Raw genomic sequence first — 20,127 nt, forward strand, 5'->3', positions numbered from 1 at the left:
AGTTACTATGATTTATCTTTCCAGCGTGAATAACATATTGTGTTATATTGCTTTAATCATCTTGAAATTTCTGAATCATAGAATTCCAGGCAAGAAAGCAAACCTAGAAATCACCTGATTCAAAACCCTCATTTTATTAAAATAAATGGTGTCTGGAATATTTAAATGAAATTCCTATGGTACCCATGGTATCTATATTCCACAGTGCAGTTCAGTGATGTACCATCAGAATTTACTCATCCGTTCTCCAGGAATGAGCACTAAGGTTATCTCCAGTTTCTCTCTGCCATAAACAAAACCATAATTACTGAGATGCCTTTACATGTCTGGTGAGTACTGTGAATTTCCTGTGCCTAGTCGCTCAGTCATGTTTGACTCTTTGCAATCCCATGGACTGTGGCCCACCAGGCTCCTCTGTCCATGGGGATTATCCAGGCAAGAATACTTGAGTGGGTTGCCATGCCCTCCTCTGAATTTCCAAATCATGTAAAAAGCTATAGACAAATAAACTGCAAAAACCTACTATAAAAGTAGAAAAATGTCAAAAGTAAAAAGCAAGGGGTGAGTTACAAACACCCCTTATATAAAAGTGTAAGGACTCTCATTCCTGACTGATGATGCATATGAACTGCTCTTCATTTCTCAGACACTGGATGGTCTTCACTCCATTCCTACTATAAAATTACCCATTGCAGCTGAAGAATCCTGCCATCTCCAGTATCCCCAGTTTCCCATCTTTGCCAAGAGCCTTCTGCCATCACTTCCATGGACGCTTTGTACCTGTCCCTCACCACCACCTGAGCCCTTTTTAGAAGCTGTGTATCTGACAAAAAACAGAACTGTTCTGGGCTGAAAGGAAGGAGATATGCACTCAGGAATCTGAAACTTCAGGTGCCTGCTCTCGGAAATACTGAGTTAGACCACAGGCTGTTTAAACCCTATGATAGTATTAATGGAAAACCCTCCATTATATGATGTATTAAAGAGGCTTTTGTGGTCTAACAGGGAAACCCAACCACAATGCAGATTATTGCTGCTATGTTCTGACCTCTGTAGCAAATACAGATTTTACTTTGTAAGCCACGAAGGAGTATTAGTTCATTATGCTCTCTAGCAGAGCTGGGGAGAAGTGGGGGAAGGCAGTCAAGAATGCCCAGCTTCCCTATGCAGAGACTTTGAATCAATTCTGTTCTCAGTGCCATGCATTACCCCCTGTTTTAGGAGAACATGGTGCCTCCAGGTCCAGAACCTTTTCAGAGCCCACTAGAAAAAGTTGACTTACTTCTGCAAGCACCTGGGTTTCTGCTGCTGCTTTTGCTCTGTGGAGAAAGTGATCATTCCAGTGCACTTTATTTTTTTTTTTTAACTCGAGAATTTTTTAAAACCTTCTTCCTTCTTGTCCCTTTGTGCATTCTCTATGTATTCTTTAGATTTCTTTCTGGTTAAATTTCAATAAGGAGTATAAATAAATGTGTTGTTCAAATATATTAAAATGAAAGTTTAGAGGGAATTTGTATGTTATGGTTAATGACCTTTTTGTTACTGATTAGTAGGACTTCTTTTTACATTAAGGAAGTTTACTATTTTGTCACATGTGGTATGACTGTTTTGCCGACTTGGGCTTTGTCTTTGAGCTTTTTTTGTCATGTAAAAAGGTTTTCATATTGATTTAGTCAAATATATCAGCTTTTTTTTCCCCTTTTTGGCTTTTCTTATGCTTATAAAGACCATTTGCTTTAAGATTATTAAAACATTTTCTCATGCTTTTTTTCTCAAATTTTTTGAGTTTTATTTATTCACTTTTATGTTTTAATTTTTGATCAATCTAGAACTTATTTTGGTGTAAGGTGTGAGGTAAGGCTCCAATTCTATTGTCCTCAAAATGATTTTGACATTTTAAAACATTTCAAAATGTCCCCCTTGTTTATTTCACCTCTTATTTAAAATACTACCATTTTCCATATGCTAAAACTTGGTATGCCAGTATGCCTTGGGTCCAGTTTAGATTTGTTTCATTCATTTCTTTGTTTATTTATATGATAGCGTTAATTATTGAAGATCCTATCGTTAGCTTTAATATTATGTGGAATTTGTCCTTTCTGATTGCTCTTCTTAAAACAATAATATTTTAGATTATTCTTATACTGTATTTTCTTTATAATATTTTAAGTTTTGTGCAGTTTCAAAAGACACATATAAACTTTAAAAAATTAATATGAAAAATATATTAGTCAGAACCTAAAATAATTATATTATCATTTATAGTAATTTTCATTTTATTCATTTTATTCTGATTTTTTTAGGTCAACATTAACAAATATGTAAATAATGACTTCTACTTTTCTAATTGTTTTTGCTCATTTCTTTTTACAGAAAGTGTTAAATAATAATGTTGGTGGAAAAAATAATGTTAGTAGCTGGCATTTTTTTTTCACTTCTGGTTTTAATAGAAACACTTCTAAATTTTTCCATTAAAAATCAAGCAAGCTTTTGCACTGAAACGTATCATTTCAGTGTATGGAGGTGATCCTATGGTTTTAATCTTTTAACTGCTTATACTGAAGTTAAAAAATTATCTTTAGCCATTTTTAAGGGAAATAATGTCATGTCACTTGGTTCATTAAACAATCAGAGGACTTCCAAGGTCTTCTTCAGAACCATCAACTCCTTCCTGCATTATTCCTTTCGTTCTCAGTCTCAACGGCCACTGGAATGTGGAAGGTGTGACTGACAATCAAACCCCACCCTGAAGCGTCTAGCACAGACAGTTTCATATATTTTGTGGATAGTAAGGTACCTGCTGCTGCTGCTGCTGCTAAGTCGCTTCAGTCGTGTCTGACTCTGTGCGACCCCATAGACGGCAGCCCACCAGGCTCCCCCGTCCCTGGGATTCTCCAGGCAAGAACACTGGAGTGGGTTGCCATTTCCTTCTCCAATGTATGAAAGTGAAAAATGAAAGTGAAGTCGCTCAGTTGTGTCTGACTCTTAGTGACCCCATGGACTGCAGCCTACCAGGCTCCTCCATTCATGGGATTTTCCAGGCAAGAGTACTGGAGTGGAGTGCCATTGCCTTCTCCATTAGAAGCATTCAGTTCAGTTCAGTTCAGTCACTCAGTCATTTCCGACTCTTTGCGACCCCATGCATCGCAGGACGCCAGGCCTCCCTGTCCATCACCATCGAGTCAGTGATGCCATCCAGCCACCTCATCCTCTGTCGTCCCCTTATCCTCCTGCCCCCAATCCCTCCCAGCATCAGAGTCTTTTCCAATGAGTCAGCTCTTTGCAACAGGTGGCCAAAGTACTGGAGTTTCAGCTTCAGCATCATTCCTCCAAAGAAATCCCAGGGCTGATCTCCTTAGTAAGGTACCTAGAGTCATGTAAATTTGTATTAAAAATTCAGTTTTTGGTAAAGAGGTTCGGTTACACTTAGGATACCTTAGTAAGAATGCCTTTTGTGTTGAGCATAAGAGACTAAAACACTGTATTGAAAGGTCGAGTCTGAAGTTGCTGAGGTGGGAAACGCACTGGACCTGAAAACAGAAATTCCAGTTATGTTCTTGCCCCTTGCTACCTTTTCTTGGACTAATATTTGACTACTCTGAGACACAGCTCATGAGTGGAAAAGATCATTTTAAGTTTTACAGCACCTTACCAATATAACTGAGGAGCCCAGTGGGCTACAGTCCATGGAGCTTCAGAGAGTTGGACATGACTGAGCATGCACGCATGCACCAATATTAGGCATCATCTTCCAATTTTAAGAATATTTCAAATCTTTAACTTCAAAATTGAGTTTAAACCATATTTAGTTTTTCACAGTAATACAATAAAATGAGTTTTTATTGTACACAAAATGACAGGTGCATAAAAAGGGGGGTTCACTAGTGTCCAGCTTCTCTAGCAATCCACAGAGCCACCCCAGTGTGATGGGGTAGTTATATGCAAGTAGTGCCTCTCAGCTCTGAAGCCACAACTTGCTGTCTTTCCAGAATCTCCTGGCTCTAGCCATTATATTTCTTTTCCTTTTAAAGCATGAGCTTCCTTACTTCCCAGTCATGAGAAATTTCCTGCCACTTCCCTTTAAATGGAGCTTCCCTGGTGGCTAAGATGGTAAAGAATCTGCCTCCAATGCAAGAGACCTGGGTTCGATCCCTGGGTCAGGAAGATCCCCTAGAGAAGGAAATGGTAGTATTCTTGCCTGGAGAATTCCACGGACAGAGGAGCCTAGCAGGATATAGTCCATGGGGTCGTAAAGAGTCAGACAAGACTGAGGGACTGACAGTTTCACTTTCCCTTTAAATGCCCCCATCTCAGGACCTGGTTGGGAAGATAAGTCTTCAGAAGCAGCTGCAGAAACTTAAAGAAGTTGTGAATGCTTCCGAGGCAAATGAGTCCAGAATGTAGAAGGCCTGTGTGTTCTCTAATAATAACCTTCCCCATCTTCCCAGTCTTCTGTAGCAGTGAACACTAGAGAGAAATTAATAGCTCAATAAATTATGCAGCCACTAGTCAAGTCTAACATTCAAGTCATTTATTTTTCTGTTCAACACTAACAATAAGGGGATAGTGGCTCCGTCTGCCTTAAAGTCTCAGTTCTGGTTTTGGTGTCACCTTCACACCATGGCCCTGAGGCCATCCAGTGGATGCATAAATTATCCTCTCTCCTATCCATCAAGCTATATATAATCCTTACAAGAAGTGAAGATAATCATTCAAGTCATTTCTTGAGTTTTGCAGTTCAGATTAAGAATGAATTTCTGGTAATGGAGGGAAAAGGTTAAGATACAGTTTTGAAGTCCAATCACTTGGGTTCTAACTTCATCTCTTTCTATCTGTACATCTTTTTTAAAAAAAAAAAAAAAAGCAAAGGTGTGGGAGAAACTCAACTTCTTTGTCAGTGAAAAGGCAAACGTAATACTACACACTTCTTGAGATTTATAGGTGTAAGACAATCAGAACAGAACCTAGCATATAGTAAATGTTCAACATTTAATAAAATGCTGGCTTCCCCGGAGGAGGGCATGGCAACCCACTCTAGTATTCTTGCCTGCAGAATCCCCGTGGACAGAGGAGTCTGGCAGGCTATAGTCCATGGGGTCACAAAGAGTCAGACATGACTAAGCGACTAAGCCAGGCTATTAAAGAAAATCAAAGCAAATAGTGCTTCTTCCTCCTGAAAAAGACATGTCTTCTTTAACCTTTCATATATTTAAGTAAAACAACATTTATGTAAATATCAGAAAGATATATCATCACTCTGAATGAGAGGTATTGTATTCTAAATCATAAATCCAATAGTTTAGGTAAAAAAAAAACTTCATTGTTATGAAACTATGTGGTCTGATAAAATGTTTTTGCAGGTAATATTTTCTTCTTTGTTTATTTATCCAACATATACTGACTAAAGATATTCAACCAGGTATTATTAGAGACATTGAAATAAGAATGTTTCATTTCAGTCCATAAAGAGTTAATGTGGCCTGGATTATGGTCAGTGCCTGCAATACACATAACCAGGATACTGCAAAACTTGGAAATGAAGTATGATTATTAATCAATGATGTTAAACACAGATCTATGAAGGATATGACTTTTGAATTAAATCTCGAATCATCAGTGGTCTATGTCTGGGCTGAAAAGGGCTCCATGGGTAAAATATCTAACTGGAGAGCCTTATGGATGTTTGGTAAGAAAAGCAATTAATTAATGAGGCTGGGAAGGTAAAATGAGCACACTACTATGTAGAAAATGAAGGCTGCCAAGGGCTGTCTAAAGCTTTGTTTGATTGGCACTAAAAAAGAGATATTACGTCTCATGCCTTTAGTCAATAGTTTATTTCCTGGTGAACTGACTGATTTTTGTTTCTTCTTCAGGTTTCTTTGGTTAGCTTGGTAGCCAATGCTCTTGGCTACTCAGAACTTGGTGCCATCAAATCCCTACGGACATTAAGAGCTTTAAGACCACTGAGAGCTTTATCCCGGTTTGAAGGCATGAGGGTAAGAAGAATAAAAGCTCTCACGATTCATATCAAAATTAAATGTAGGTAATGATTTAGATACAGAGGGGTGCCACACTCTTCTGACATTTCATAGAATTATACAATTTCAAAGCAGAAATCCTAAAGATCACTACGCCTAGCCTCCTGAAACTAAAACAGGCCCTCAAAAAATTTTTTTTGTGTCAGTACTAAAACTAGAATCCAGGTCTCCTGGTAACAGATCAGGGATGTTTCCACACAACTACAAACTCTGTGTTGCCATTTATTTTTTTTTACTGCTTATACATTTTATAATGACTATTTACTACTGACACTCATCCTAGGAGGAGATATTCTTCCTTTGAATAGGTAGTTTGATTTCTTAAAAATAACTAGTAATGAAGGTTTTGTGTGCTCTACTTCCTCCATTAATATTGGTAATAAAAAAGTTGTTGTGCAAGAAAACAACACTAAATTGTAGCGTCTGACAAAATCTGCATCCTAAGCCACCAAAGTAGGGGTTAGGATAATTAACTAAGCATTGCCGGCAACCCCTGGGGTTTGTTTTACGGATCTCCCTTTTAAGTGAGCATTCTGAATGAGGTTCGCTTTTTCCATTAACACTTGTATTTGACCCTCCATCTCTATCCCTTAGTGTACATTTTATGCTTCTAAACATAAAGTACACCATATTCACATCTACTTGCCACACCCCTCAAAATACTAGTTAGCACTAAGGCCAGCTTTGTTTAATCCAGCTTGCAAATGCACATGGATATTGAATTCCTTCTAGGCCATAGGGCTTTTATGTTAGGAGGTGGTTTGTTGAAGCACTTTTAAAAAACACTTCAGCTTTGACTTTGAGATTCACTCACCAGGAAGAATGAAACCGCTCTCCAGATGCGCTGTAAGCAAGGAAATGCTTAGTGTTACACTATAATTTTACTTCATTGTTACTTGATAAATAAACACACAAGATGAAATTTAAAAAAATTATTATGTAATTTCAAGTTTTTTCCATACCAATCTTTTAGTATTACTGATATTATTTAAGCCTTCTTCTGATTGCATGGCTTCATATCAATAATTCATTTTTGAGGGCAGACAGCAACTGAACAAAATTAAAAATTTCCAAATTTGCTCTAATCTGAAAACTATTCTACATTAACATTTTTAATTCTTATAATATGACAGAATTAATATTCTAGGTATAAAATATGGTAAAAGATATCATGCATTTACTTGATAAGAAAATTTATGGGAGGCCATATTACACCAATTTTAGAGCAAAAAACAGGTTTTGGTATAATATACATGACAATTTCCATAAGAAATAAGATTCAACTAGCATATGAAGTTTTTACAATTTTGGATTTCAAGTTTTGATATTAATTTAAAATTCTTTGGTGTTGATTTCTAAAATAATGTTTCAGTATTTAAAAATAATAGTTTCACTTATAAGTGCTTAACAAAATAGTCCCAATATTAATTAATTAGATAAAACAGATTAATTAGATAAGAAAACATACAAACTGCTAGAGATTTGAAAATACATATTAATCTCTTCTGAATTCAATTAGAGGAAAGGTGATGGAACGTCTCCTTCATCAAATAGGTTGGCCTGGGTTGGTAAAGAGTGCCCTGAAGTAAACCTTTAAGAGATTTGGAACAATAATAATGGGAATACGTTCAGTACTTTTATGTCCAGAGATAAATTCCATCTTATTTCCCATCTTAATTCACTTTTTAAAAAATTGGGAATTATCAGTAGGGGGAAAAAATGACCTTGCAAATTCCCAATACTATTCTTCATCATCATCAAAAGTTAGCTTGATCTGGGGACACAGATTTAAGGCATTATCATTACTTTGTTTCTTTGTAGTGGGTTTGTTTAACCATGTTTTCACACCACCAATTATTCATTAATACCTTTGAAAATTAAAGTCAATTGCTGAATGATGATTACTTCTTCTGTCGGTATTTAATACATTTTTTTTTCTTTTTTTCCCTAGCATACAAACATTTTCTGACTCCATCTTACTCTATCAGGTTTTTGTTTATTTCTTTTCATACTTTGGAATATTTTGCTTTCCTTAAATCCTTTAGCTTTTTAGTTGTGTCACTGTCTGTTTTCCCTTACTGAATATGTTCTAGAAAATATCGGAAGAAACAACTTGTCCACCCAGATTTTTATTTAACTCATTAAACACCCATTTTATGTTAACTATATAATGGAAGAAATGGTTACCATTTTAATAGCTTGTAAGCTGCCTCATTCTTGTCTCCTCTTCTAGGTCGTTGTGAATGCTCTTGTTGGAGCAATTCCCTCCATCATGAATGTGCTGCTGGTTTGTCTCATCTTCTGGCTGATCTTTAGCATCATGGGTGTGAATTTGTTTGCTGGCAAGTTCTACCACTGTGTAAACACGACAACGGGTAACATGTTTGATGTTAGTGAAGTTAACAATTTGAGTGACTGTCAGGCTCTTGGCAAGAAAGCTCGGTGGAAAAATGTGAAAGTAAATTTCGATAATGTTGGCGCTGGCTATCTTGCACTGCTTCAAGTGGTAAGTACCTACTGTATGAGTTTTGAAAAAGATTTCAAGTAAATCATTTCTCTGATGTTCTTTGAGTGAGTAATATCTGACAGCACAAAAGTAGTTGATGATAACAGCTGTACTCTAACAGCTGTACTATTAGCTTGACTTGACTGCAAAGAAGATATTTTGCAGTGATTTTAATGTATGTCCCCCAGTGTTCAGTTGTTAGTATGTTTTAATATGATTTTATATTTCTGCTTCCTGTTTTTTCTTATTCTATTATTGTTATTGCGCTAGTAGCATTTTTAGTTTTCTGTACCAATAATTGCCAAAGAAGCAATTTTGTGTATTAAAGTAATAATATATATAGTAGTAATTAATTAAATGTATAGACTATTAGCCAGATAATTAATTGTATCAACATCTTCAGGGTATAGAGCTATTAGGTGTGGAAATGCAAATCTTTTGGTGTGGATTTTAAAATTTGTAATATTTAATTATTTTGACATAATTGATAATATATTAACTAATCAAGAAACTAACTAAAACAATTGAGTGCTTAAACACACCAGAGGTTTGAATGATAGAGCTTAGCTTCTGAAAGTGATTTGAGCCTGAGATTCATCTAGTTAAATGTTAGTGTAGAAAAAAATAGAATACTTTCCAAGACAAAACGAGTTCCAGTTTGAAATAAAATCCTATTCAATTTCAGTTGCATTGAAATTTCAACTGTTAGAGAATTCAAGGCTCTTTGTAGAGTATTTCAAAATATTATACAAAAATTATTTGTAATAGCTATCATATTTTCATATGGTAAAATGCATACTGTTGGATTAGGTTTTTATGCAGAATTCAAACATATGTTGTTTAACAGGCAACATTTAAAGGCTGGATGGACATTATGTATGCAGCTGTTGATTCACGAGATGTAAGTATCACTCAAATAACTATTTATAGTTACTAGATTTTTCCATAGTGAACATTTGTGTTAATTTAACTGGAAGGCCCAGAATCAGAACATTTACAACTGCATGTAGAGATTCTCTTTTTAAGCCAATTCACTTCCATGTAAATGATACTTTGGTTCATATATGTCTGTTATACATCTAATAACAGGTCGATTAGGTCAGTCCAGTAAATGAGACTCTTAAGGTTGGGTAAACTGCTCAGGCAGGAAGGAACTAGTCTCCTCCATCCCTGAAGAGTATGATAAATCAGAGTCTGTAAAGCGGCCTCCAAAAATATCATGATAAAAGTAAGCAAGTTTCAGGGAAACTCAATTTAGAAAATAGGAATAAAAATAGTTCCTCAGCACACATCTGTTTATGCTGAATTTTCCTCTTAGAAGTAGATGTTCTGTTATTAAAGCCTTATCTCCAAGATAAGGAGTTATCTCGGGTTTTAACTCCAAACCCAAGTTGAAAAAACTGCAACAACAAAAAAATTATAGTAAGACAAATAGTAGGTTCAAAATGTTTACCTTGTTTATACCACTGTTATTTACTCTAAAGAATATGTACAGGTAAGCCCCAATGGGAAAACAGATTTAAGAACAATCATAAAAATTACAAACTTTCAATATACTAGTAGTGTTTGTCACTCAGTCATGTCTGACTCTTTGCAACCCCACGGACTAGAGCCCACCAGACTCCTCATTCCTTGGAATTCTCCGGGCAAGAATAAGGGAGTGGGTAGCCATTCCCTTCTCCAGGAAATCTTCCTGACACAGAGATGGAACCTGGGTCTCCTGCATTGCAGGCAGATTATACTAGGTCATACTAATTTAAAAAAAGAACTGCTTTTGCAGAACAATATCTCAGGTCAAGGCAAAAATAGCTCTATAGAAAGTAACAACACTCACCAAATTTTTAATTTAGCCCAAGTATTTATTGTGTTTTTAAATGTTATTTAATATTTTCAATATTATTTAGGTTAAACTTCAGCCTGTATATGAAGAAAATCTGTATATGTACTTATACTTTGTCATCTTTATCATCTTTGGGTCATTCTTCACTCTGAATCTATTCATTGGTGTCATCATAGATAACTTCAACCAACAGAAAAAGAAGATAAGTATTCCTCAGCTCTCACCTTTCCCCATTCTGAGATTCTGGTTTTCTTTTTTTACATCCCAATAACCAGGACCGACTTAGGTCATTTTTATATTCTTTTCCATTCACTATGTGGTCAGTTCAACCGCAGAGGATTCCAGCCTCTAACTGGTGGCTCCTCTCCAGGTTCATCCTCTGCAGATCTGCTATAGTGTCATTCTGACTTAGAAAAATGACCATATTGCCTCAAACCATCCAGTGGGCCTGAATGCTTTACCCTTGCTTACAGAGCCTTTCAGGAATTATCTCCACCCAGTCTTCCAGCTTCATCTTCGCCCACACACTTTCTATATTCACTTCCCTCCTCCTCAGTAACCACCCACCCACCATTAACACCATCACTTGCTACACACACAGCTACATGGATTTTCTGCCCTTTTCTGAACAAGGTATGCTCTTTTCCCTCTGTCACTTTACACAGGATATTTTTTTTCCTCCTAAAATGCTTTGTCTAGCAAACCCTTAATCATCCTCTAAGGTCTAGCTTAAGGGTGTTAGTCGCTCAGTTGTGTTCTATTCTTTGCAATGCTATGGACTGGAGTCCGCCAGGCTCCTCTGTCCATGGGATCTCCCAGCCAAGAATGCTGGGGTGGGCAGCCATTCTCTTCTCCAGGGGAATCTTCCCAACCCAGGGAAGATTGGGTCTCCTGCATTGCAGGCAGATTCTTTAACATCTGAACCGCTCCCCTATATAAAGCCTGTTTCTGAATCCTGGAGTTTATTGCTATCTCTGCAGTGATGGGTTGTTTTATTTGTTTACATATAGATGCATATAGATACATATAGATGTAGATCTACGTAATTCTGATACTGAATACATTGTCCTACAGCAAGTGCTCAAAAAGTGTTGAATAAAAAATAAAGCTGTCAACACTGAAATGGACTAAGATTTTTTTCTTTAATGAAAATATATTTGAGACCCCTGAGCCTCCTTCTAAACATAATATTATCAAATTAGAATCCTGTACTAATCAGAGTTTTATGTGATTATGGGTTTTACATAGTGTGAAGGTACTCAGAATTTCAGATAAAATGAAAAAGCAGAATAAATCTATATGAAGTAGGGTAAAATCCATTTAACAATTGAAAAGAAGGATTAAAGGAAAGACTCAGAAGTATTTTTGTAAAAGTATTGCTGTAATACAGGCTGGGTTGTAACCAGTTTCCTACTATGTCTTTACTTTGGAGGTCAAGACATCTTTATGACAGAGGAACAGAAAAAATACTACAATGCAATGAAGAAACTTGGGTCTAAGAAACCTCAGAAACCCATACCTCGGCCTGCAGTAAGAATTACTCATCTCCTTGAACATTCCAAAGCCCTATTTCCATATGATGAAACTGGGCAGTGCTGGTTCAGAACATATTAGGTGATATCACCAATATATATACCATGATCTAGTCGTAAAGTACATATTGTATAACACAATTTGCAATTACTACACTCTAAGAATTACTAAGCTCTTAAAAATGAAGCAATGTTGTTTACTTGTCAGTTGAAAAGTTCCAAGTCAGAGTTCCCGGTAACTGCTCCCAAAGCGAGCTCATGCTCCCGCTGCCACCTACTGCTGCCAACGGCGCACCTGGTTTCTCCTTCTCTGATCTGTGATATGGCCCCCCTCTTGTCCTTTTAAGCAGATGAACTTAAAACCTCCCCTTCAACACCCATGACCTCCCTCTGTGCCATTTGTTCTCTCCATTGTTATAACAGAAAACGATTTTTCACCTACTTAGAAAGGAAAGGGTGTCATCAAAATAGTTGGTTTCAGCACACACACACACACACACACACACACACAAATGATTTATCTAGAACGCATACCCTGTAGAGCTTCATTATAGTGAAAAGACATAAAGATGGTGTATTATGTCCACAGAGTTGTATTCTAAATTATCTATGCTCTTAGATGGGTAAGGAACAAGGAAACTAAGACCCAAGGAAGGTATATATTGTACCCAAAGTCACAAAGCCTATAGTTGCTGAACTAGGACTTGACAAAATCTCATGAATCTTATAAATGACTTCACTTTGCATAATTTTTAAGAGGGTACAGTCTGGGCAGGGGTGGCGGGGCAGGGGCAGGAGGGAAGGGAGGGGAGGCAGAAAGTAGGACAGGATACACAAAAGGACATAAACCTACTTTACTGAATGTCATTTAAGTATTATTGTTAAAGAAGCAGAATTAAATAAAAAATGACTGATATTTTGAGTCATGGACAGACAGAAATAAGACATAATTCAAAATTCCTAAAGTGTTGATAAATCAACTGGCATATTCATCCATCTAAAAGTCTGTCTACATTAACCTACTTTGTAAATCTTCATTGTTAGTTGTTACATTTTTTGTAAAAATTACCAGTTATTAAAATCAAGCAAAGCCCATGCACATTATCAGCCAGTTGCCACCAATTTATGTCATTCAGCTTTGTCTTCCCATAGAATTTAAATAAAACAATTATGCTTTGCTTTTGTCATATGACATTTTTCATTTCCTTCTCTTTTTTAAACAGATTTGTTTCAGGTAGTGTGAGAAAGGTACACATCCCATGGGCCATATACAGAAGGACTTCATCTTCAATTTTGTGGCTCATTATTTATGAAATATGCCTATTAACCTTCTTATTTTCTCTCTCTTTCTAGAACAAATTCCAAGGAATGGTCTTTGATTTTGTAACCAGACAAGTTTTTGATATCAGTATCATGATCCTCATCTGTCTCAATATGGTCACTATGATGGTAGAAACTGATGACCAGAGCAAATACATGACTCTAGTTTTGTCCCGAATCAACCTTGTGTTCATTATCCTGTTCACTGGAGAATTTGTGCTGAAATTGATCTCCCTCAGATACTACTACTTCACCATAGGTTGGAACATCTTTGATTTTGTGGTAGTGATTCTTTCCATCGTAGGTAAGAATGGTTTATTTACAGAGAAGTATAGTTGTTGAAAAAATCGCCCACAGCCTACCACCTGTGTGACACGGAAATTAGATCTGAGAATCATCATGTGTACAGATCTAAAGTTCAACACTCTTGGTCATTTTCCACTAATTGAAAAATGACAGTATTCAAAAAGAAAGCAATATATTTGAAGATTTCAGAAACAGTCTTTGTTTGCTGTTGAAACATTTCATATATGAGGATAACTATTCATAGTAATTGGGAGTATGTAATCTTAAAATGCCATACGAGTATGTGAGATTATTTAATTTATAGGATTTTGCAAGAGTCCACATTGGTTTATGACATTATAGAATTATTAAATAAAACTCTATAATCTTTCATTGGTAACATTAGAAAGTGGATCCAAATAGTAAAGATTTATACTTATGACAAATTTGTTGTTTTCAATAACCTCGCAAAGAAAAAGCATCCATATAAGCCTAAAATACTCACTGTTTAGCGGTTTTCTGTATTTTTCCATAGGTATGTTTCTGGCTGAGCTGATAGAGAAATATTTTGTGTCCCCTACCTTGTTCCGAGTGATCCGTCTTGCCAGGATTGGCCGAATCCTGCGTCTGATCAAAGGGGCTAAGGGGATCCGCACGCTGCTCTTTGCTTTGATGATGTCCCTTCCTGCGCTGTTTAACATCGGCCTCCTGCTCTTCCTGGTCATGTTCATCTATGCCATCTTTGGAATGTCCAATTTTGCCTATGTTAAAAAAGAAGCTGGAATTGACGACATGTTCAACTTTGAGACCTTTGGCAACAGCATGATCTGCCTGTTCCAGATTACCACCTCTGCTGGCTGGGACGGATTGCTAGCACCTATTCTCAACAGTGCACCACCAGACTGTGACCCTGACACAATTCACCCTGGCAGCTCAGTTAAGGGAGACTGTGGAAACCCGTCTGTTGGGATTTTCTTTTTCGTCAGTTACATCATCATATCATTTCTGGTTGTGGTGAACATGTACATTGCTGTCATCCTGGAGAACTTCAGTGTTGCTACTGAAGAAAGTGCAGAGCCCCTGAGTGAGGACGACTTTGAGATGTTCTACGAGGTTTGGGAGAAGTTTGATCCCGATGCCACCCAGTTCATAGAGTTCTCCAAGCTCTCTGATTTTGCAGCTGCCCTGGATCCTCCTCTTCTCATAGCAAAACCGAACAAAGTCCAGCTCATTGCCATGGACCTGCCCATGGTCAGTGGGGACAGGATCCACTGCCTTGACATTTTATTTGCCTTTACAAAGCGTGTTTTGGGTGAGAGTGGAGAGATGGATGCCCTTCGAATTCAGATGGAAGATCGGTTCATGGCGTCAAATCCCTCCAAAGTCTCCTATGAGCCCATTACAACCACTCTGAAACGCAAACAAGAGGAGGTGTCTGCTGCTATCATTCAGCGTAATTTCAGGTGTTATCTTTTAAAGCAAAGGTTAAAGAAGGTAGTAAATGAGTATAACAAAGAGGCGATCAAAGGGAGGATTGACTTACCTATAAAAGATGACATGATTATTGACAAATTAAATGGGAACTCCACCCCAGAAAAAACAGATGGAAGTTCCTCTACCACCTCTCCTCCTTCCTATGATAGTGTAACAAAGCCAGACAAAGAAAAATTTGAGAAGGACAAACCAGAAAAAGAAAGCAAAGGGAAAGAGGTCAGGGAAAATCAAAAGTAAAAAAAAGAAACAAAGAATTATCTTTGTGATCAATTGTTTACAGCCTAAGAAGGTAAAGTTAATGTGTCAACTGAACTCCCAGAGGAGGTCTATGCCAAACTGACTGTTTTAACAAACACTCATGGTCAGTGCCTATAACAAGACAGTGACCTCTCTGTCACTACAACTCTGTGAATCAGGGTATCAACACTGACAAGAGGTTACTGTTTTCTTTACCAGCTGACACTGCTGAGGAGAAATTCAATGGCTACCTAGACCATAGGGATAGTTGTGCAAAGTGATCCATTGTAACCACACCAAACACTTTTAGTACAGTACTTGCATCTATTCTATTTTTAACTTCCATATCTGCCATATTTTTACAAAATTTGTTCTAGTGGATTTCCCTGGTCGCTAATTCATAGTTTATTCATAATACGACGTCACTATTTTTGTAAATGAGCTTTAGGTTGAGAAAAAAAGAATATAAGAGCCCTGTGTTCCTATTTCACAAGTTTCTTGAAAATCAGACAAGAGCTTTGCCCAAGAGATGAAATTCTTGCTCAAAACCAGAAAAAAATTCTAACAACAATATCAGGTACTTCCATTTTCTAGATGGCTTTAATTTTGAAAGTGTTTTAGTCTCCATTTGTTTATATCTATACAGTTATGTGCCTGTAAAGTCTCCTCTAATTTTTAAAGGATTATTTTTATGCAAAGTATTCTGTTTCAGCAAGTGCAAATTTTATTCTAAGTTCCAGAGCACTATATTTAATTTTGGTTAAATGTTTTCCCAAAAAAAGTAATCTAATAAATCTGTTCTAGAAAAGAATATCTAAAGCATCACTTTAGAATAGTTGTTCCACTTTCTGCTGCAGTATTGCTTTGCCATCTTCTGCTCTCAGCAAAGCTGACATTTTATGTCAATTAAACACACCCTCTGTTATGTAAATAGTTATTTTATCCTGTGGGGGCATATTTGCATATATATATATATATATATATACACACACACACACATATATATATATATATATATATCCTGATAAACAACCTCTATTAAATCAAATATGTACCACAGTATATGTGTCTTTTGCAAGCTTCCAACAGGGATGTATCCTGCACCATTCATTAAACATAAATAGTTTGAAGATTATCACTAATGCATGTTAATTGCCTATGCTGCTCTATTTTACACAATCCATTCTTCACAAGTCTTGGTTAGAAGTCACATGCTGGTAGTACAGTGATTTCAACCTGCTCTATGTCTAGTATGTCAAGCAGAATAGCTTACAGTTATTTAAAAGCACTTTTCCTTTTCCATTTTTAATTCAATTTGAGTGTCATATGGTGTCTCTCTAGATTCAAGGAAACACACTGCATACTGCCTACTGTCAAAACATATACTTTGTATTTTGCTAAAAATATGTCCAAAACTTGTTTAAATATAAATAATGTAAAAATATGATCAATTTTATTTGCTGCATTTTATACATAAGATAATTATTTTCAAGTTGATGACATGGCAATTTATTTTACTTTATGCTTTTGCTTTTTATTTTTAATCACAACTCCAAACTTTTGAATCCATTAGACTTTTCAATGGATAATTTCCTAAAATAAAAGTTAGACAAGGGTTTTGTGAATTTCTTTGTTATAATATTTTTTCTATCATTCCAGTAGGATATACATTGGTCAAAAATTCAAACCTAGGTCATTTTCTACCAACTATGGTTGCCTCAATATAACCCTTTATTCATGGAAGGTTTTTTTTTTAACTCAACTTTTGTAGTATTTGCTTATGCAGACTAGTCTTATTTTTTTAATTCCTGCTGCACTAAAGCTATCAGAGATATAACTTGGGCTCTGTCCCTTTTAGCCATGAACATAGTGGCAAAGTTGTGCAATTACTTAACATGATATAAATTTTTGTTTTTGCACAAACCAAAAGAGTAATGTTAATTCCTTTTACACAACTATTTACTTGTAGTGTATTGATGAACTGCATGCAGGGAATTGCTATTATTAAAAAGAATGGTGAGCTATGTCATTATTGAGCCAAATGAATAAATATTTCATTTTTTATTGTATTTAATTTCTTGGCTTCTGTTTTTATTGTTGGAAGTTTAAAATATATATAATTAATGAAACCTGTACTTGATCTGACATTTGTATACATAAAAGTTCACATGAATTTTGTTACAACCTACTGAATGATTTATTAAGAAATACTATAAAGTCAATTAAAAGCAGTTTTTATGAACTTTTCTGTGTGCAAAAGATCAAGCCCACGTATTCCAACTTGCAAGTTTAACAACAGTAATAGTAGCCATTTACAACAGTTATCAATTTCAATTAATTCTCTTGGTTGTAAACATTTTAATCTCAACTCCTCACTATGTAATCTCCAAATTTCTTGGTAGTAAATAAATGTTGTAGTACATAGTTTGTTACTTAAATTCATTTTATGAATTTCTATTTACACATAAAATATTAATGATGTAGTGACTGAGAAATTAATCTTTTTTTTTCCAGGGTCCCTTGGATTTATGTCAGGCCAAAACAAAATATTTATTCTCAATGGAAAACTCCATTTATAATGCTTCTATTTTTGATGAATTGGATCTAAACATGCATTTTACAGTTTCACCAATGCAGATGGCATAAGGTGACTTGGTTGGAATTCACTGGCTTCTTTCTGTTCAAGTCAATTTTCAGATTTTGCCAACAGCACAGAGAAGTCAAGTATTACTATGCAAAGTCCTTAACCTTTTTATGTACCCAATTATATAATTATTGGCCAAATATATCTATTGATATGTATTATATCTAAATGATCTTATGGTCAGAAGAGTCTTCAGCTGTTAAAAAATATATATATTTTTAAAAATATACCTAGCTAAAGGATATTCTGAAAACATTCAGAATTTAGGGTTGCTAATGTAATCTGATAGATTTCTGAAATAACTACTTTCACAAGAAAAATCCTCTTAATATTAAACTTCATGATATAATTTTGTTAAAAATAGAATTAATCAAGTTGGACACAGAAATAACAATACCAAGAAATTAAAGAAATTTAAATTCACCAATAAGTGATACTAAAGCACAAATACATGATTCTAAATCACCAGTAAGTGATCCTTTAGTAATGAAAAACTATTTTTGTGGAGAGAAAAATGAGTATTCTGCATTCTGCATTTCAAATACTGTAGTTGAAAGATAATGGCTATATAAACTTATGCATTTTACTAATTTTCAAACAACTAGAATACAATAAAATATCAAAAATCATTCTTGTAAATTTCAAACTACTAGTAGTAATCATAAAGAATGTCCTTGCTGACCATTTTTTGTGGACATGGAAAATGTAAAACAAAAAAATGGATCAAAAGTTCTGACACTTGACTTTTAGTACCAGTTCTGGTACAAAACTAGCAGTGTAATCTAGGAAAATCAATTCTGGCCCCTCAGATTACCCCTCTATTTCAATGGGGGTGCTGGATTAGGGATGTTGTCTCTAGTGATACTTTAATTCTACGGTTTTACGTTCAAAATCAAATTGCCTACTCAAAATGAGTAATTTCCTTTATATGAGTAATATTTAATGAAAAATGCATATTGTCAATACACCATGTAAATGATTACTCAGACAACTTTAAATAGAAACACGAGGGACTTCCCTGGTGGTCCAGTGGTTAAGACTTCATCTTCCAATGCAGAGGCAAGGGTGTGATCCCTGGGCAAGATCCAGTGTCGTGGGGTGTGGCCAAAAATGTTTTAAAAATAAATAAAAACACAACATTTCACCTTGACTATAGCCCCATTAATGAAGAAGCCTCCTTGGCCTCAAAGATTTTATATGACAAAGGTGAAGAATGTTTTAAATAGTTGAAAGGATGGTTATTATTTCTTTCCTATAGTGTTACATATTTCTAAAAGAGAACATCTGATATATAACAGAAGAGATTAAAACAACAGTATCATTAGTTATACATAAAATTGTCTTGAACTACAAGTAATGACAACTACTTCTTTGTGATTAATATTTGCCACAAAACTTCAAGAAGTTGGGCTTATGTCTTATATTCCCTAGAGCACTAATTTTTATGGCAAAAGAATAAAAGATGCACGTCATTCTCTTATAACAACACCTAAAATGATTTATTCTTTCACAGAGAAGCCATTTATGATTTGATGCATCCAACTTTTATTGTAACTGACTTCTTATCATGCATCCTTCCATCTGCAATATTTCTTCTCTCTGCTTCTCTGCAGTCTTTCTGCCAGCTGACACACTGAAATACATATCTGAAATCTTCTAAAACTGACAGCACCCCATTAGTCAGAGAATCCATTTCCATATCTTATTACAGAGTCAAAAAAAATCTCTGCATAAAGTGCCCCTCGCATATCCCATGACTATCATCTATCATTGGCCAACACTCCCCAACTCATGCCTCCTCCCCACAGAATCCATAATCTCCAATTACACAACTTTTTGATATCTCTCCTGTCTTGGCACATCCTACAGTCTTTGCCTGAAATGTCTTTCTATTTTTTCCCCCTGAAAAATTATTACTTCAGTTCAGTTCAGTTCAGTTACTCAGTCATGTCTGACTCTTTGTGATCCCATAGACTGCAGCACACCAGGCCTCCCTGTCCATTACCAACTCTTGGAGCTTGCTCACACTCAGGTCCATTGAGTCTGTGATGCCGTCCAACCATCTCATTCTCTGTCGTCCCTTCTCCTCCTGCATTCAGTCTTTCCCAGCAGCAGGGTCTTTTCCTATGGGTCAGTTCTTCACGTCAATTGGTCAAAGTATTGGAACCTCAGCTTCAGCCTCAGTCCTTCCAATGAATATTCAGGGTTGATTTCCTTTAGGATTGACTGGT

At 35.9% G+C, this 20,127-nt stretch overlaps 1 protein-coding gene across 12 annotated transcripts in view; it reads left to right on the forward strand.

The window, feature by feature from the left end:
• The window catches only part of SCN3A (sodium voltage-gated channel alpha subunit 3), a 121,271-nt gene extending 103,945 nt beyond the window's left edge, over positions 1–17,326 (forward strand). For all 12 annotated transcript variants that reach the window (XM_027558931.1, XM_027558961.1, XM_027559030.1 and 9 more), the window contains 7 exons: positions 5,874–5,996; positions 8,272–8,544; positions 9,392–9,445; positions 10,449–10,586; positions 11,810–11,914; positions 13,270–13,540; positions 14,057–17,326. In XM_027558931.1, coding sequence (XP_027414732.1) covers positions 5,874–5,996; positions 8,272–8,544; positions 9,392–9,445; positions 10,449–10,586; positions 11,810–11,914; positions 13,270–13,540; positions 14,057–15,252 — 2,160 coding nt within the window. In that variant the 3' untranslated portion in view covers positions 15,253–17,326. The remainder of the gene's footprint in view (positions 1–5,873; positions 5,997–8,271; positions 8,545–9,391; positions 9,446–10,448; positions 10,587–11,809; positions 11,915–13,269; positions 13,541–14,056) is intronic.
• The last annotated feature ends 2,801 nt before the right edge of the window (positions 17,327–20,127 follow it).

This window comes from Bos indicus x Bos taurus, chromosome 2, assembly GCF_003369695.1.
Source record: "Bos indicus x Bos taurus breed Angus x Brahman F1 hybrid chromosome 2, Bos_hybrid_MaternalHap_v2.0, whole genome shotgun sequence".
In the NCBI taxonomy this organism is placed as follows: Eukaryota; Metazoa; Chordata; class Mammalia; order Artiodactyla; family Bovidae; genus Bos; species Bos indicus x Bos taurus.